This window comes from Oncorhynchus mykiss, chromosome 10, assembly GCF_057628025.1.
Source record: "Oncorhynchus mykiss isolate SJ-2025 chromosome 10, ASM5762802v1, whole genome shotgun sequence".
Taxonomy (NCBI): domain Eukaryota; kingdom Metazoa; phylum Chordata; class Actinopteri; order Salmoniformes; family Salmonidae; genus Oncorhynchus; species Oncorhynchus mykiss.
The window spans coordinates 68425365-68445303 of NC_143031.1; the positions used below are offsets into that span (position 1 = coordinate 68425365).

Sequence of the window (19939 nt, forward strand, 5' to 3'; positions counted from 1 at the left end):
AGAAACCTCCTGATAACAGTAGTGTAGTGATAGAAACCTCCTGATAACAGTAGTGATAGAAACCTCCTGATAACAGTAGTGTAGTGATAGAAACCTCCTGATAACAGTAGTGATATAAATCTCCTGATAACAGTAGTGTAGTGATAGAAACCTCCTGATAACAGTAGTGATATAAATCTCCTGATAACAGTAGTGATAGAAACCTCCTGATAACAGTAGTGATAGAAACCTCCTGATAACAGTAGTGTAGTGATAGAAACCACCTGATAACAGTAGTGATAGAAACCTCCTGATAGCAGTAGTGTGGTGATATAAACCTCCTGATAACAGTAGTGATAGAAACCTCCTGATAACAGTAGTGTAGTGATAGAAACCACCTGATAACAGTAGTGATAGAAACCTCCTGATAACTGTAGTGTAGTGATATAAATCTCCTGATAACAGTAGTGTAGTGATAGAAACCTCCTGATAACAGTAGTGTAGTGATAGAAACCACCTGATAACAGTAGTGTAGTGATAGAAACCTCCTGATAACAGTAGTGTAGTGATAGAAACCTCCTGATAACAGTAGTGATAGAAACCTCCTGATAACTGTAGTGTAGTGATATAAATCTCCTGATAACAGTAGTGTAGTGATAGAAACCTCCTGATAACAGTAGTGTAGTGATAGAATCCTCCTGATAACAGTAGTGTAGTGATAGAAACCTCCTGATAACAGTAGTGTAGTGATAGAAACCTCCTGATAACAGTAGTGTAGTGATAGAAACCTCCTGATAACAGTAGTGTAGTGATAGAAACCTCCTGATAACAGTAGTGTAGTGATAGAAACCTCCTGATAACAGTAGTGATATAAACCTCCTGATAACAGTAGTGTAGTGATAGAAACCTCCTGATAACAGTAGTGTAGTGATAGAAACCTCCTGATAACAGGAGTGTAGTGATAGAAACCTCCTGATAACAGTAGTGTAGTGATAGAAACCTCCTGATAACAGTAGTGATATAAACCTCCTGATAACAGTAGTGTAGTGATAGAAACCTCCTGATAACAGTAGTGATAGAAACCTCCTGATAACAGTAGTGTAGTGATAGAAACCTCCTGATAACAGTAGTGTAGTGATAGAAACCTCCTGATAACAGTAGTGATAGAAACCTCCTGATAACAGTAGTGTAGTGATAGAAACCTCCTGATAACAGTAGTGATATAAATCTCCTGATAACAGTAGTGTAGTGATAGAAACCTCCTGATAACAGTAGTGATAGAAACCACCTGATAACAGTAGTGATAGAAACCTCCTGATAGCAGTAGTGTGGTGATATAAACCTCCTGATAACAGTAGTGATAGAAACCTCCTGATAACAGTAGTGTAGTGATAGAAACCACCTGATAACAGTAGTGATAGAAACCTCCTGATAACTGTAGTGTAGTGATATAAATCTCCTGATAACAGTAGTGTAGTGATAGAAACCTCCTGATAACAGTAGTGTAGTGATAGAAACCACCTGATAACAGTAGTGTAGTGATAGAAACCTCCTGATAACAGTAGTGTAGTGATAGAAACCACCTGATAACAGTAGTGATAGAAACCTCCTGATAACTGTAGTGTAGTGATATAAATCTCCTGATAACAGTAGTGTAGTGATAGAAACCTCCTGATAACAGTAGTGTAGTGATAGAATCCTCCTGATAACAGTAGTGTAGTGATAGAAACCTCCTGATAACAGTAGTGTAGTGATAGAAACCTCCTGATAACAGTAGTGTAGTGATAGAAACCTCCTGATAACAGTAGTGTAGTGATAGAAACCTCCTGATAACAGTAGTGTAGTGATAGAAACCTCCTGATAACAGTAGTGATATAAACCTCCTGATAACAGTAGTGTAGTGATAGAAACCTCCTGATAACAGTAGTGTAGTGATAGAAACCTCCTGATAACAGGAGTGTAGTGATAGAAACCTCCTGATAACAGTAGTGTAGTGATAGAAACCTCCTGATAACAGTAGTGATATAAACCTCCTGATAACAGTAGTGTAGTGATAGAAACCTCCTGATAACAGTAGTGATATAAACCTCCTGATAACAGTAGTGTAGTGATAGAAACCTCCTGATAACAGTAGTGTAGTGATATAAATCTCCTGATAACAGTAGTGTAGTGATAGAAACCTCCTGATAACAGTAGTGTAGTGATAGAAACCTCCTGATAACAGTAGTGTAGTGATAGAAACCTCCTGATAACAGTAGTGATAGAAACCACCTGATAACAGTAGTGTAGTGATATAAATCTCCTGATAACAGTAGTGATATAAACCTCCTGATAACAGTAGTGTAGTGATAGAAACCTCCTGATAACAGTAGTGTAGTGATAGAAACCACCTGATAACAGTAGTGTAGTGATAGAAACCTCCTGATAACAGTAGTGTAGTGATAGAAACCACCTGATAACAGTAGTGATAGAAACCTCCTGATAACTGTAGTGTAGTGATATAAATCTCCTGATAACAGTAGTGTAGTGATAGAAACCTCCTGATAACAGTAGTGTAGTGATAGAAACCTCCTGATAACAGTAGTGTAGTGATAGAAACCTCCTGATAACAGTAGTGTAGTGATAGAAACCTCCTGATAACAGTAGTGTAGTGATAGAAACCTCCTGATAACAGTAGTGTAGTGATAGAAACCTCCTGATAACAGTAGTGTAGTGATAGAAACCTCCTGATAACAGTAGTGATATAAACCTCCTGATAACAGTAGTGTAGTGATAGAAACCTCCTGATAACAGTAGTGTAGTGATAGAAACCTCCTGATAACAGGAGTGTAGTGATAGAAACCTCCTGATAACAGGAGTGTAGTGATAGAAACCTCCTGATAACAGTAGTGTAGTGATAGAAACCTCCTGATAACAGTAGTGATATAAACCTCCTGATAACAGTAGTGTAGTGATAGAAACCTCCTGATAACAGTAGTGATATAAACCTCCTGATAACAGTAGTGTAGTGATATAAATCTCCTGATAACAGTAGTGTAGTGATAGAAACCTCCTGATAACAGTAGTGTAGTGATAGAAACCTCCTGATAACAGTAGTGTAGTGATAGAAACCTCCTGATAACAGTAGTGATAGAAACCACCTGATAACAGTAGTGTAGTGATATAAATCTCCTGATAACAGTAGTGATAGAAACCTCCTGATAACAGTAGTGATATAAACCTCCTGATAACAGTAGTGTAGTGATAGAAACCTCCTGATAACAGTAGTGATATAAACCTCCTGATAACAGTAGTGTAGTGATAGAAACCTCCTGATAACAGTAGTGATATAAACATCCTGATAACAGTAGTGTAGTGATAGAAACCTCCTGATAACAGTAGTGTAGTGATAGAAACCTCCTGATAACAGTAGTGTAGTGATAGAAACCTCCTGATAACAGTAGTGTAGTGATAGAAACCTCCTGATAACAGTAGTGTAGTGATAGAAACCTCCTGATAACAGTAGTGTAGTGATAGAAACCTCCTGATAACAGTAGTGTAGTGATAGAAACCTCCTGATAACAGTAGTGATATAAACCTCCTGATAACAGTAGTGTAGTGATAGAAACCTCCTGATAACAGTAGTGTAGTGATAAAAACCTCCTGATAACAGGAGTGTAGTGATAGAAACCTCCTGATAACAGTAGTGTAGTGATAGAAACCTCCTGATAACAGTAGTGTAGTGATAGAAACCTCCTGATAACAGTAGTGTAGTGATAGAAACCTCCTGATAACAGTAGTGTAGTGATAGAAACCTCCTGATAACAGTAGTGTAGTGATAGAAACCTCCTGATAACAGTAGTGTAGTGATAGAAACCTCCTGATAACAGTAGTGATATAAACCTCCTGATAACAGTAGTGTAGTGATAGAAACCTCCTGATAACAGTAGTGTAGTGATAAAAACCTCCTGATAACAGGAGTGTAGTGATAGAAACCTCCTGATAACAGTAGTGTAGTGATAGAAACCTCCTGATAACAGTAGTGATATAAACCTCCTGATAACAGTAGTGTAGTGATAGAAACCTCCTGATAACAGTAGTGATATAAACCTCCTGATAACAGTAGTGTAGTGATAGAAACCTCCTGATAACAGTAGTGTAGTGATATAAATCTCCTGATAACAGTAGTGTAGTGATAGAAACCTCCTGATAACAGTAGTGTAGTGATAGAAACCTCCTGATAACAGTAGTGTAGTGATAGAAACCTCCTGATAACAGTAGTGATAGAAACCACCTGATAACAGTAGTGTAGTGATATAAATCTCCTGATAACAGTAGTGATATAAACCTCCTGATAACAGTAGTGTAGTGATAGAAACCTCCTGATAACAGTAGTGATATAAACCTCCTGATAACAGTAGTGTAGTGATAGAAACCTCCTGATAACAGTAGTGATATAAACCTCCTGATAACAGTAGTGTAGTGATAGAAACCTCCTGATAACAGTAGTGATATAAACCTCCTGATAACAGTAGTGTAGTGATAGAAACCTCCTGATAACAGTAGTGTAGTGATAGAAACCTCCTGATAACAGTATTGTAGTGATAGAAACCTCCTGATAACAGTAGTGTAGTGATAGAAACGTCCTGATAACAGTAGTGTAGTGATAGAAACCTCCTGACAACAGTAGTGTGGTGATAGAAACCTCCTGATAACAGTAGTGATAGAAACCTCCTGATAACAGTAGTGTAGTGATAGAAACGTCCTGATAACAGTAGTGTAGTGATAGAAACCTCCTGACAACAGTAGTGTGGTGATAGAAACCTCCTGATAACAGTAGTGTAGTGATAGAAACGTCCTGATAACAGTAGTGATAGAAACCTCCTGATAACAGTAGTGTAGTGATAGAAACCTCCTGATAACAGTAGTGTAGTGATAGAAACCTCCTGATAACAGTAGTGATAGAAACCTCCTGATAACATTAGTGTAGTGATAGAAACCTCCTGATAACAGTAGTGTAGTGATAGAAACCTCCTGGTAACAGTAGTGTAGTGATAGAAACCTCCTGGTAACAGTAGTGTGGTGATAGAAACCTCCTGATAACAGTAGTGATAGAAACCTCCTGATAACAGTAGTGTAGTGATATAAACGTCCTGATAACAGTAGTGTAGTGATAGAAACCTCCTGACCACAGTAGTGTGGTGATAGAAACCTCCTGATAACAGTAGTGATAGAAACCTCCTGATAACAGTAGTGTAGTGATAGAAACGTCCTGATAACAGTAGTGTAGTGATAGAAACCTCCTGACAACAGTAGTGTGGTGATAGAAACCTCCTGATAACAGTAGTGTAGTGATAGAAACGTCCTGATAACAGTAGTGATAGAAACCTCCTGATAACAGTAGTGTAGTGATAGAAACCTCCTGATAACAGTAGTGTAGTGATAGAAACCTCCTGATAACAGTAGTGATAGAAACCTCCTGATAACATTAGTGTAGTGATAGAAACCTCCAGATAACAGTAGTGTAGTGATAGAAACCTCCTGGTAACAGTAGTGTAGTGATAGAAACCTCCTGGTAACAGTAGTGTGGTGGTAGAAACCTCCTGATAACAGTAGTGATAGAAACCTCCTGATAACAGTAGTGTAGTGATAGAAACGTCCTGATAACAGTAGTGATATAAACCTCCTGATAACAGTAGTGATAGAAACCTCCTGATAACAGTAGTGATAGAAACCTCCTGATAACAGTAGTGTAGTGATAGAAACCTCCTGATAACAGTAGTGTAGTGATAGAAACCTCCTGACAACAGTAGTGTGGTGATAGAAACCTCCTGATAACAGTAGTGATAGAAACCTCCTGATAACAGTAGTGTAGTGATAGAAACGTCCTGATAACAGTAGTGTAGTGATAGAAACCTCCTGACAACAGTAGTGTAGTGATAGAAACCTGATAACAGTAGTGTAGTGATAGAAACGTCCTGATAACAGTAGTGTAGTGATAGAAACCTCCTGACAACAGTAGTGATAGAAACCTCCTGATAACAGTAGTGTAGTGATAGAAACATCCTGATAACAGTAGTGTAGTGATAGAAACCTCCTGATAACAGTAGTGTAGTGATAGAAACCTCCTGATAACAGGAGTATAGTGATATAAACCACCTGATAACAGTAGTGTAGTGATAGAAACCTCCTGATAACAGTAGTGATAGAAACCTCCTGATAACAGTAGTGTAGTGATAGAAACCTCCTGATAACAGTAGTGATAGAAACCTCCTGATAACAGTAGTGTAGTGATAGAAACCTCCTGGTAACAGTAGTGTAGTGATAGAAACCTCCTGATAACAGTAGTGATAGAAACCTCCTGATAACAGGAGTGTAGTGATAGAAACGTCCTGATAACAGTAGTGTAGTGATAGAAACCTCCTGATAACAGTAGTGTAGTGATAGAAACCTCCTGATAACAGGAGTGTAGTGATAGAAACCTCCTGATAACAGTAGTGATAGAAACCTCCTGATAACAGTAGTGTAGTGATAGAAACCTCCTGATAACAGGAGTGTAGTGATAGAAACCTCCTGATAACAGTAGTGTAGTGATAGAAACCTCCTGATAACAGTAGTGTAGTGATAGAAATGTCCTGATAACAGTAGTGTAGTGATAGAAACCTCCTGATAACAGTAGTGTAGTGATAGAAACCTCCTGATAACAGTAGTGTAGTGATAGAAACCTCCTGATAACAGTAGTGTAGTGATAGAAACCTCCTGATAACAGTAGTGATAGAAACCTCCTGATAACAGTAGTGTAGTGATAGAAACCTCCTGATAACAGTAGTGATATAAACCTCCTGATAACAGTAGTGTAGTGATAGAAACCTCCTGATAACAGTAGTGTAGTGATAGAAACCTCCTGATAACAGTAGTGTAGTGATAGAAACCTCCTGATAACAGTAGTGTAGTGATAGAAACCCCCTGATAACAGTATTGTAGTGATAGAAACCTCCTGGTAACAGTATTGTAGTGATAGAAACCTCCTGATAACAGTAGTGTAGTGATAGAAACATCCTGATAACAGTAGTGTAGTGATAGAAACCTCCTGGTAACAGTAGTGTAGTGATAGAAACCTCCTGATAACAGTAGTGTAGTGATAGAAACCTCCTGATAACAGTAGTGTAGTGATAGAAACCTCCTGATAACAGTAGTGTAGTGATAGAAACCTCCTGATAACAGTAGTGTAGTGGTAGAAACGTCCTGATAACAGTAGTGATAGAAACCTCCTGATAACAGTAGTGTAGTGATAGAAACCTCCTGATAACAGTAGTGTAGTGATAGAAACCTCCTGATAACAGTAGTGTAGTGATAGAAACCTCCTGATAACAGTAGTGTAGTGATAGAAACCTCCTGATAACAGTAGTGATATAAACCTCCTGATAACATTAGTGTAGTGATAGAAACCTCCTGATAACAGTAGTGTAGTGATAGAAACCTCCTGGTAACAGTAGTGTAGTGATAGAAACCTCCTGGTAACAGTAGTGTGGTGATAGAAACCTCCTGATAACAGTAGTGATAGAAACCTCCTGATAACAGTAGTGTAGTGATATAAACGTCCTGATAACAGTAGTGTAGTGATAGAAACCTCCTGACCACAGTAGTGTGGTGATAGAAACCTCCTGATAACAGTAGTGATAGAAACCTCCTGATAACAGTAGTGTAGTGATAGAAACGTCCTGATAACAGTAGTGTAGTGATAGAAACCTCCTGACAACAGTAGTGTGGTGATAGAAACCTCCTGATAACAGTAGTGTAGTGATAGAAACGTCCTGATTACAGTAGTGATAGAAACCTCCTGATAACAGTAGTGTAGTGATAGAAACCTCCTGATAACAGTAGTGTAGTGATAGAAACCTCCTGATAACAGTAGTGATAGAAACCTCCTGATAACATTAGTGTAGTGATAGAAACCTCCTGATAACAGTAGTGTAGTGATAGAAACCTCCTGGTAACAGTAGTGTAGTGATAGAAACCTCCTGGTAACAGTAGTGTGGTGGTAGAAACCTCCTGATAACAGTAGTGATAGAAACCTCCTGCTAACAGTAGTGTAGTGATAGAAACCTCCTGATAACAGTAGTGTAGTGATAGAAACCTCCTGATAACAGTAGTGTAGTGATAGAAATGTCCTGATAACAGTAGTGTAGTGATAGAAACCTCCTGATAACAGTAGTGTAGTGATAGAAACCTCCTGATAACAGTAGTGTAGTGATATAAACTTCCTGATAACAGTAGTGTAGTGATAGAAACCTCCTGATAACAGTAGTGTAGTGATAGAAATGTCCTGATAACAGTAGTGTAGTGATAGAAACCTCCTGATAACAGTAGTGTAGTGATATAAACTTCCTGATAACAGTAGTGTAGTGATAGAAACCTCCTGATAACAGTAGTGATAGAAACCTCCTGATAACAGTAGTGTAGTGATAGAAACCTCCTGATAACAGTAGTGTAGTGATAGAAACATCCTGATAACAGTAGTGTAGTGATAGAAACCTCCTGATAACAGTAGTGTAGTGATAGAAACCCCCTGATAACAGTAGTGTAGTGATAGAAACCTCCTGATAACAGTAGTGTAGTGATAGAAACCTCCTGATAACAGTAGTGTAGTGATAGAAACATCCTGATAACAGTAGTGTAGTGATAGAAACCTCCTGATAACAGTAGTGTAGTGATAGAAACCTCCTGATAACAGTAGTGTAGTGATAGAAACATCCTGATAACAGTAGTGTAGTGATAGAAACCTCCTGATAACAGTAGTGTAGTGATAGAAACCTCCTGATAACAGTAGTGTAGTGATAGAAACATCCTGATAACAGTAGTGTAGTGATAGAAACCTCCTGATAACAGTAGTGTAGTGATAGAAACCTCCTGGTAACAGTAGTGTAGTGATAGAAACCTCCTGATAACAGTATTGTAGTGATAGAAACCTCCTGATAACAGTAGTGTAGTGATAGAAACATCCTGATAACAGTAGTGTAGTGATAGAAACCTCCTGGTAACAGTAGTGTAGTGATAGAAACCTCCTGATAACAGTAGTGTAGTGATAGAAACCTCCTGATAACAGTAGTGTAGTGATATAAACCTCCTGATAGCAGTAGTGTAGTGATAGAAACCTCCTGATAACAGTAGTGTAGTGATAGAAACCTCCTGATAACAGTAGTGTAGTGATAGAAACCTCCTGGTAACAGTAGTGTAGTGATAGAAACCTCCTGATAACAGTATTGTAGTGATAGAAACCTCCTGATAACAGTAGTGTAGTGATAGAAACCTCCTGATAACAGTATTGTAGTGATAGAAACCTCCTGATAACAGTAGTGTAGTGATAGAAACCACCTGATAACAGTAGTGTAGTGATAGAAACCTCCTGATAACAGTAGTGTAGTGATAGAAACCTCCTGATAACAGTAGTGATAGAAACGTCCTGATAACGGTAGTGTAGTGATATTTCGGTGCCATCCACCCCATGCCAGGCATTTACATAAAGGCATTCTAAATTATTCATGAATTATCAGAGGATTCCCGGTGGAACAGGATGAAACAGACAGTGGCTGCTAATTGGCCCATCAATAACCCTGCTGCCTGCTGGATCTCCCTTAGTGGATCTGGATCTCTCCTCAGGAATCTGGCTCTCTAGTCTACACAACACTTCTCTCTCTCTAGTCTACACAACACTTCTCTCTCTCTAGTCTACACAACACTTCTCTCTCTCTAGTCTACACAACACTTCTCTCTCTCTAGTCTACACAACACTTCTCTCTCTCTAGTCTACACAACACTTCTCTCTCTCTAGTCTACACAACACTTCTCTCTCTCTAGTCTACACAACACTTCTCTCTCTCTAGTCTACACAACACTTCTCTCTCTCTAGTCTACACAACACTTCTCTCTCTCTAGTCTACACAACACTTCTCTCTCTCTAGTCTACACAACACTTCTCTCTCTCTCTTGTCTACACAACACTTCTCTCTCTCTCTAGTCTACACAACACTTCTCTCTCTCTAGTCTACACAACACTTCTCTCTCTCTAGTCTACACAACACTTCTCTCTCTCTCTTGTCTACACAACACTTCTCTCTCTCTCTAGTCTACACAACACGTCTCTCTCTCTAGTCTACACAACACTTCTGGCTCTCTCTAGTCTACACAACACTTCTGGCTCTCTAGTCTACACAACACTTCTGGCTCTCTAGTCTACACAACACTTCTGGCTCTCTCTAGTCTACACAACACTTCTGGCTCTCTAGTCTACACAACACTTCTGGCTCTCTCTAGTCTACACAACACTTCTGGCTCTCTCTAGTCTACACAACACTTCTGGCTCTCTCTAGTCTACACAACACTTCTGGCTCTCTCTAGTCTACACAACACTTCTGGCTCTCTCTAGTCTGCACAACACTTCTGGTTCTCTCTAGTCTGCACAACACTTCTCTCTCTCTCTAGTCTACACAACACTTCTCTCTCTCTCTAGTCTACGCAATACTTCTGGCTCTCTAGTCTACACAAGACTTTTGGCTCTCTAGTCTACGCAAGACGTCTGGCTCTCTCTAGTCTACGCAAGACTTCTGGCTCTCTCTAGTCTACGCAATACTTCTGGCTCTCTCTAGTCTACGCAACACTTTTGGCTCTCTCTAGTCTACGCAACACTTCTCTCTCTCTAGTCTACACAACACTTCTCTCTCTCTAGTCTACACAACACTTCTCTCTCTCTAGTCTACACAACACTTCTGGCTCTCACTAGTCTACACAACACTTCTGGCTCTCTAGTCTACACAACACTTCTGGCTCTCTCTAGTCTACACAACACTTCTGGCTCTCTCTAGTCTACACAACACTTCTGGCTCTCTCTAGTCTACGCAACACTTCTGGCTCTCTCTAGTCTACGCAAGACTTCTGGCTCTCTAGTCTACGCAAGACTCCTGGCTCTCTCTAGTCTACGCAACACTTCTGGCTCTCTCTAGTCTACGCAACACTTCTCTCTCTCTAGTCTACACAACACTTCTCTCTCGCTAGTCTACACAACACTTCTGGCTCTCACTAGTCTACACAACACTTCTGGCTCTCTAGTCTACGCAAGACTCCTGGCTCTCTCTAGTCTACGCAACACTTCTGGCTCTCTCTAGTCTACGCAACACTTCTCTCTCTCTAGTCTACACAACACTTCTCTCTCTCTAGTCTACACAACACTTCTGGCTCTCACTAGTCTACACAACACTTCTGGCTCTCTAGTCTACACAACACTTATGGCTCTCTCTAGTCTACACAACACTTCTGTCTCTCTCTAGTCTACACAACACTTCTGGCTCTCTCTAGTCTACGCAACACTTCTGGCTCTCTCTAGTCTACGAAAGACTTCTGGCTCTCTAGTCTACGCAAGACTCCTGGCTCTCTCTAGTCTACGCAACACTTCTCTCTCTCTAGTCTACACAACACTTCTCTCTCGCTAGTCTACACAACACTTCTGGCTCTCACTAGTCTACACAACACTTCTGGCTCTCTAGTCTACGCAAGACTCCTGGCTCTCTCTAGTCTACGCAACACTTCTGGCTCTCTCTAGTCTACGCAACACTTCTCTCTCTCTCTAGTCTACACAACACTTCTCTCTCTCTAGTCTACACAACACTTCTGGCTCTCACTAGTCTACACAACACTTCTGGCTCTCTAGTCTACACAACACTTATGGCTCTCTCTAGTCTACACAACACTTCTGTCTCTCTCTAGTCTACACAACACTTCTGGCTCTCTCTAGTCTACGCAACACTTCTGGCTCTCTCTAGTCTACGCAAGACTTCTGGCTCTCTAGTCTACGCAAGACTCCTGGCTCTCTAGTCTACACAACACTTATGTCTCTCTCTAGTCTACACAAGACTTCTGGCTCTCTCTAGTCTACACAATACTTCTGTCTCTCTAGTCTACACAACACTTCTGTCTCTCTAGTCTACGCAAGACTCCTGGCTCTCTAGTCTACACAACACCTCTGTCTCTCTCTAGTGTACTCAAGACTTCTGGCTCTCTCTAGTCTACACAATACTTCTGTCTCTCTAGTTTACACAAGACTTCTGGCTCTCTCTAGTCTAAACAAGACTCCTGCCTCTGACGAGGAATGGTTTTTAGATGGTTTGGTGGCTGAAAGATCTTTATCTTAACTTCGCAAAGAAGGGTTTTTAATATAACAATACTTTTCGCAAAAATTTCAATTTTTAATTTATCTGTAGAAACTTAGAAACTACTGTAGAAACTTTGACAACAGAAACGTTGTCAAACATCACAGCACAGTTGAGGGTAGGCTGAAGGATGGAATTAAAATCAAACAAAAGATAACTAAAATACACTGCCCCCCCACACACACACACAAACACACACACAATTTAAAAAGTAATAAAATAAAATCAAGAGATGGTTCTCCCACAACCGTTTTGCTTGTTGATCAAACATGTCTGAGAGAACACAGGGTAGAATTGCCAATGGGCCTCTCTTTTAGCAGCACAGACTGAGAGGCTTTGAAAGACACACCACAGAGCTAGTTCACTATACCTCCGCAGGCACTACCAAACACTCCCTGAATCACTGATGAGAGAGCGGATTTCTAGGCACTACCAAACGATTGCATCTCAGTCAGAGACAGACACACACGCACACGCACAATACTATTCCCCTTTCCCCAAATGCTAGAACCTCATTACCATAAAGGCGGGCCTCTGGAGAGGGTGCTGCAATAACACAGGCTGTTCTTTGTTTCCCTGCCTTGATTGACAGGAGATTGCAACGCACATTAAATGGCCACCAGACTCTGCATTAGTTTAGAAACAGAGGGAGCAGGGCCCCGTCAAAGGTCAGGCCTAGCGCATAATGAACTGATCTCTCTCTGTCACACATACACACCGGTCCCCCATCGGCCCCCAGTCAGCTTGTCATTAAGAGGCCTGTCCTGGATTCTAATAGACATGTAGCTCTAATAAAATTAATCACTCTCTGACACAGAGCTTTGAACGTATTAACATAAGTGTGTTTATGTCGGAGGAAATGCAGACAAGAAGCCTGGACTGGGGTGCTCTGGTGCTCTGTTCCAGGGGTGCTCTGTTCCAGGGGTGCTCTGTTCCAGGGGTGCTCTGTTCCAGGGGTGCTCTGTTCCAGGGGTGCTCTGTTCCAGGGGTGCTCTGTTCCAGGGGTGCTCTGTTCCAGGGGTGCTCTGTTCCAGGGGTGCCCTGTTCCTGGGGTGCCCTGTTCCTGGGGTGCCCTGTTCCTGGGGTGCCCTGTTCCTGGGGTGCCCTGTTCCTGGGGTGCCCTGTTCCTGGGGTGCCCTGTTCCTGGGGTGCCCTGTTCCTGGGGTGCCCTGTTCCTGGGGTGCCCTGTTCCTGGGGCGCCCTGTTCCTGGGGCGCCCTGTTCCTGGGGCGCCCTGTTCCTGGGGCGCCCTGTTCCTGGGGCGCCCTGTTCCTGGGGTGCTCTGTTCCAGGGGTGCTCTGTTCCAGGGGTGCTCTGTTCCAGGGGTGCCCTGTTCCAGGGGTGCCCTGTTCCTGGGGTGCCCTGTTCCTGGGGTGCCCTGTTCCTGGGGTGCTCTGTTCCTGGGGTGCTCTGTTTGGTCTTATTTTTAATAATTACTCCCAAAACATTGATATTCTCTCATATTTGATTGTGTGTTTTAAAGGGGAAAAATAATTGCGCTTTCTGTGGCTACTAATTTCACCATGTTTCCAGGTTACCAAACTATAATTGCGGAAGTATAATTGTTGAACATTTACAAAAAAGAGCCATGAAGTGTAACCTATTCACACAATTTGTTATGCACTTATACAACATGTCCTCATTTTAATCGTGTTCTTCCTCCACTCTACTTCCCAGCTTGCATCCCAATGTTGGTACCTTACTCCCTAGTTAGTGCACTCATTTTGACCCGGGCCCATAGGGCGCTATATATATATATATATATATATATGTATACATGTATGTAGGTAGGTAGAAAGAAAGAGAAAGAAAGAAAGAACATGGTCACATTTAGGACGCAGGCCCAGTTCCACATTAAAACCCAGAGACCTTTCAGTGCTCTGCCGCCCCAGGGCCTTTTCTCTCTCTCTTTGACACCGACCAATTTATTGATGTTGTTTCCACGGCTCATAAAGTCATTATACAAGAGCTTTCACAGTTTACCATCAGGCTGAGGCTCGATCGCCTCGTCAGGGGGAGATGTCATGATGGCATACAGGCAGCAGGCGTCGAGCTGTTCGCTCTCTCTTTTTCTCTCTCACCTCCTCCTCTCTCTCCCTCTCTGAATCTCATTCTTCTCGCACTCCCTTTCTTTCCCCATCTCTTTCTTTCTCTCTATTTTCTCTCTCACTTTCTCTCTCTTTCCTCCATTCCTCCCTGATTGAAAGTTATAATTAAGAGAGTGAGAGAGAATTAGAAGGAAAATTAGCTGTCAGAAAGTCACATTTAAGTGAGTGATGGGCCAGCCCCGGCTGTAAACATTTAAATGATATAAATTGCCATTTAAGTGTACCGGTTTAATGTTTTGTCACAGAATTAATGTGCCACAAGGCAGCAATGACAATCAAGGCCTCCTCATTCTAATTTGGAACGCGTTTAGAAGCCTTTGTTGTTGCCGTGCCGACAGCTTTTCCAGAAATTAACACAATCGCTCTTTTTATGAGAAACCATAAATGTTTTCCCTTCTTTGCCAGCTAATGAGTAGAAAAACAGCTTGTATCTCAATGTTATGGTGAAACAGAGACATTCCAAAGCACCGCTATATACATTATCTCGTCTCGTCGTCCCACGAAAGGGGAAGAAGAGTCCAAAATGAGTCCCCAACGTCCTACTAGAACGGAGTGTTTTCACACGATTAGCATTGGAGTCTCTTGGAGCATTTTCTCCATTATGCAGATGATAGTCAGTGCTGCTATCTGCTATTGAAACGACTTTGAACAAGTTCTGCTTTGAGTTGCAGCTTTTTGTGGGGGTTGGGGGAGTGGAGTAAGGGTTCTGGAATTACAACAATTAGTGCCGAACATAATTTGCAGTCTTGCAGTTTAGCAGGTCTACTGTACATAATGCTTCAGTAGACCTGTATAAATAATAATTTGACTTCGTCTAATCCCACCCTTGGTTCTGTGGCTTATGAGTGACATCAACTTCAATCAATTATTTGCAAGGATTCCCTACCTCCTATTATTGATATAATCTTGGGGTCCTCTTGTACCACTCTTATCTATCCAAATCCCCTCTAACCATGAGTCCTCGCTGCCTCACTCTGCTCAATAACCCTTTCATTTAGCCCAATCCCCTCTAACCATGGCTCCTCCTCTCCTCCTGTCTTCCCAGGCTCTGGAGAGTGAGTTTGTGTCGTGCCAGCTGCACCAGTGGATCGACCTGATCTTTGGCTACAAGCAGCAGGGTCCTGAGGCCACCAGGTCTCTCAACGTCTTCTACTACCTGACCTATGAAGGGACCATCAACCTCAGCTCCATCACCGACCCCATGCTCAGAGAGGTGATGTAACACACACACACACACACGCAGAGTTGACGTGACGTTTTTCTGCGTATTATTTGTTATAATATTATTTGTCTTTTCCATCTCTAAAATCCCCTGCTGGACATTAATTACTCCACGGTATCACACAGAATCATTAAAGCTCTTAACTGGGATGTTGAATTCAATTAAAGTCCATTAGCATCAGCAAAAGGTATAATCCTCTGACATTATTGACGCTGTTATTTGTGTTACATTCAACAGCAGGGCTGTGTGGTAAGTAAGTACTATTCAGTCAAGTTGAGTTGCTGAACCCAGCAGTCTTTCATCTCCAGCACTGGGATCCCACTGAAAGCTATATGAAGTGCTCCACTTTAAAGTCTGAGAAAGCCCTTAAAAATCGGGAGTGTGTTTGTGTTTTTCTCGCTCTACTTTCATTCATTATTCATCCTCCCTTCACTTTGAACCAACAGGCAGGCAGCCTCTCCCTCTCTCCCCACAGCAGCAACACAGTACACCAATATAGCAATAAACCATGGCTAGCCCGCTAGCTTACAGCGCTAACTCTCTCATTGACACTCCAACAAATCTGTGGCAGGCGAACAGGGTGCTGACCCCACAACTAGAGTGTGACTTCTCGTCTAAAACGGTGCCACTGAAGTGTAACTCAGGGTGCCAGACATGGCAGCCAACCACTGAGACAGCCTCTTCTGGCCCAGAGTGCACTGTGTGTGTACTGTGTAAACTCTAGCGCCGAGACCATACCAGTATGGTGATACTCGTTAGTATGGGGGTAAGGAAACAAAACACAAAGCGGATTGAACTGGTTTAGAAATCAGCTCTAATGTTGGAAACAAACATCATGTTGTCATCCAGAGTCACATGTATTTATTTTCTAAGTTGTAGTACAATATGTTACATACAGCAGGTTTTTAAAGGACCAAAGAGATTGGTTTGCGTCGTTTTTTCATTTTTGTCATGGAAAAAATATCCTGATACCAGTACTGTCTTGGCTCTAATAACCTCCAGAGATAACACAACGAGAGCTGGTCAACATAACTTCCTATATAATGCAATATATATTTAATTGAAGACACTCTGAAGCCCCAAACAAATGATCCGTAAACAAATATCCTAATTGCTCTGATATCACAATTACTTATGTTGTGTTGAATATAATTGTATGTTCAGTTGGAATTAAGTGTGTACATTTGAAATGAACAACATTACCCGTCCACCAACCAAAACACATTCACACTGAACCTCCCTCAGAACTTTTACTATCAGAGTCCTGGCCAGAAAATCACCATCTTGACATCGGCGTTCAACAAAGACACAGTAGGGCGATAGTAGTCATCATTTCCAGCAGTACACTCACTGTGGAACCGTGTTAGAGGTTGATTAGTGTCCGTGAGTGTTCAGCTGAAGGTCGAAGTGACTCAACTGTTCCGTTAGCTAGCTCTGGGACGTTTTGCTCAGGCTAATGTACAAGAGGACCCGTCTTCAGAGTCACTCTCTTCATTCAATTCCCAGCTGACGTTTATGAAAGGCGTGTGATGTTAGAAACTTGCTGGGCATAGGTCACCTATATACTTGCCCATACTACAATGTTATGACATATAGGCATGTGATTATGTGGGGACACTGGCAAGGCCAATCTTCTTCAGGGGCGCTGGTCCGTATCTGATGAGGTCTCTATATTCTGTACATTTAAAGGACGGAGGAAGACCCCCCTCTGCAGCGAGGCTACGGTCATGTGATTTACTCAACCACTCGACAAGCTGCATCTGGATGGAAAACATGCTGTTTTTATGCAAATAAACGCATCACAGTAACCACATAACCGCACTTCGTTTTGAATGAAGGGAAATGAATAACCGAGGATGTCCTTGGCGTGTTGTCTGGTTTGTGGGGGTTGTGCGACAACTCAAGGCAGGTTCCTGTTTGCGTGGGTATGTTTAATTTATACTCGTATTACGTGAAAGCTGTAAAATGCAGACTGCATTGTCACTGGTGTGTGACGGCCGTGAGATTTTCCATAATCACAGACAAAGGACAGCGTGAGAGGGCAGGAGAGAGAGAGAGAGAGAGGGCAAGAGGGAGAGAGGGAGAGAGAGAGGGCAAGAGGGAGAGAGAGAGGGCAGGAGAGAGAGAGGGCAAGAGAGAGAGAGAGAGGGCAAGAGAGAGAGGGCAAGAGAGAGAGGGCAAGAGAGAGAGAGAGGGCAAGAGAGAGAGAGAGAGGGCAAGAGAGAGAGAGAGAGGGCAAGAGAGAGAGAGAGAGGGCAAGAGAGAGAGAGAGAGGGCAAGAGAGAGAGAGAGAGAGGGCAAGAGAGAGAGAGAGAGAGGGCAAGAGAGAGAGAGAGAGGGCAAGAGAGAGAGAGAGAGGGCGAGAGAGAGAGAGGGCAAGAGAGAGAGAGAGAGGGCGAGAGAGAGAGAGAGAGGGCAAGAGAGAGAGAGAGGGCAAGAGAGAGAGAGAGGGCAAGAGAGAGAGAGAGAGGGCAAGAGAGAGAGAGAGAGGGCGAGAGAGAGAGAGAGAGGGCAAGAGAGAGAGAGAGAGGGCAAGAGAGAGAGAGAGAGGGCAAGAGAGAGAGAGAGGGCAAGAGAGAGAGAGAGAGGGCAAGAGAGAGAGAGAGAGGGCAAGAGAGAGAGAGAGAGGGCAAGAGAGAGAGAGAGGGGGCGAGAGAGAGAGAGGGGGCGAGAGAGAGAGAGGGCGAGAGAGAGAGAGGGCAGGAGAGAGCGAGGGCAGGAGAGAGAGAGAGGGAGAGGGGGCAGGAGAGAGAGAGGGGGGGCAGGAGAGAGAGAGGGGGGCAGGAGAGAGAGAGAGGGGGCAGGAGAGAGAGAGAGGGGGGGCAGGAGAGCGAGAGAGAGAGGGCAAGAGAGAGAGAGAGAGGGCAGGAGAGAGAGAGAGAGGGGGCAGGAGAGAGAGAGAGGGGGGGCAGGGGAGAGAGAGCGGGCATGGGAGAGAGAGAGAGAGAGAGAGCGGGCACGGGCAGGAGAGAGAGAGAGAGAGAGAAAGGGCAGGAGAGAGAGAGAGAGAGAGAGAGGGTAGGAGAGAGGGCAGGAGAGAGAGAGAGCAATCCCTGTACCAGTACTCTGTCCCTCCCTCTCTCTCCTGTCCCTCCCTACCCTGTTCCTTCTTACCCTGTCCCTTCCTCCCTCTCTCTCCTGTCCCTCCCTACCCTGTCCCTCCCTACCTCCCTCCACCACCACCTGTCCTCCATTGCCTGTTCTGACACAAACCAGCCCCGGAAGGCCTAGCCCAGACCACACCAGGACCATGGCTGAAACAGTTGTCACTCAGTAGTGGCGGTCTCCCTTGGCGCTACACCCCTCCATTCCAACCTCCACCCCCATTGGGCCCTGACACGGCCCAGACTAGCAACCCATTTCCGCCTCCTCCACAGGCCTGCTTCCTCACAAACACTGAGGGGCTGAGGCTGGCTACGGCTCGGGGCTGGAGACGCACTGCTGGTGTATTTGACTAATTAAAACTAACGCCGGGGTTCAGTCGGGTGTGTGGAGAAACCTCCCCAGCTGATTGGACACAGGGAGGAGGGAAGGAACTCTTTCTTAGACTCACTCACTTTCCTCCCTCACTTCATTCATGTGTTTGTGTGTTCATGCAATACACCTCCAATCTCTCTCTTTCTCTCCAATCATTCTCTCTTTTGCTCTCTCTCTCACACACACACACACAGAGAGAGAGTTTATCTGCTCTCTCTCTCTGATGGCACCATGCTGTGCGGGGTGTGGATTTATTAATTCTCCTGATCATCAGAGCAGCTCCAAGGTAAATAGTGGGTGTCAGAGATCCAATTTACCGTCCGGTTGTATTAACCATGCACCAGGCTCCTGGCCATGCCTGGGTAATGGGCCTCTAGCTGGGGAAATGACCGACCACAGCCCCCCTCTCCCCACTGGTCCTGGTAATGAATTTGCATGCGTGGGTGGGTAGGTGGTGGGCTCAAGCACATCTGGATGGGAATGAGGTGATAAATCAGCGTTTGCCCTCGGTGCCCGCCATGCGATGCTCCAGTCACTGAGCATGAAGGGCAGCTGAATGGCAGGGGAGGAGGAGGAGGAGGTACGGAGTGTGTTCTGTTGTCCTCTATAGAGGCTGCAGGGAGAGACCATACTGTACACACAGTCCAGTTCACGATCTGATGGAAGTGGACTGTATCATCGTATACAAGAGATTTTATCATATTTTTGGTTGTTAAAATGTGATATCAGAGAAATTGTATATATATATATAAGGAGGATTTAGTATTTAATATGTATAGTATAATATAGGGATATATATGGTAAAGCTCTTGCCAAATGTATTTTGGATGAACACGACAGACCACAGCTAATTACACCGGCACAGATGTTCATAGTGGTCCTGACGGACTACCCCTCACACCCCAGGCTCACACACTTTGATCAATCACCTCCATTTAATCCTCCTGCTGGTCCTGTGCCAAGCTACTAGGC

General features: G+C 43.2%; 1 protein-coding gene across 7 annotated transcripts in view; it reads left to right on the plus strand.

Moving 5' to 3' along the window:
• The window catches only part of LOC110533189 (lipopolysaccharide-responsive and beige-like anchor protein), a 356513-nt gene that overhangs the window by 278946 nt on the left and 57628 nt on the right, over positions 1 to 19939 (plus strand). For all 7 annotated transcript variants that reach the window (XM_090187615.1, XM_090187618.1, XM_090187619.1 and 4 more), the window contains one exon: positions 15314 to 15481. In XM_090187615.1, coding sequence (XP_090043741.1) covers positions 15314 to 15481 — 168 coding nt within the window. The remainder of the gene's footprint in view (positions 1 to 15313; positions 15482 to 19939) is intronic.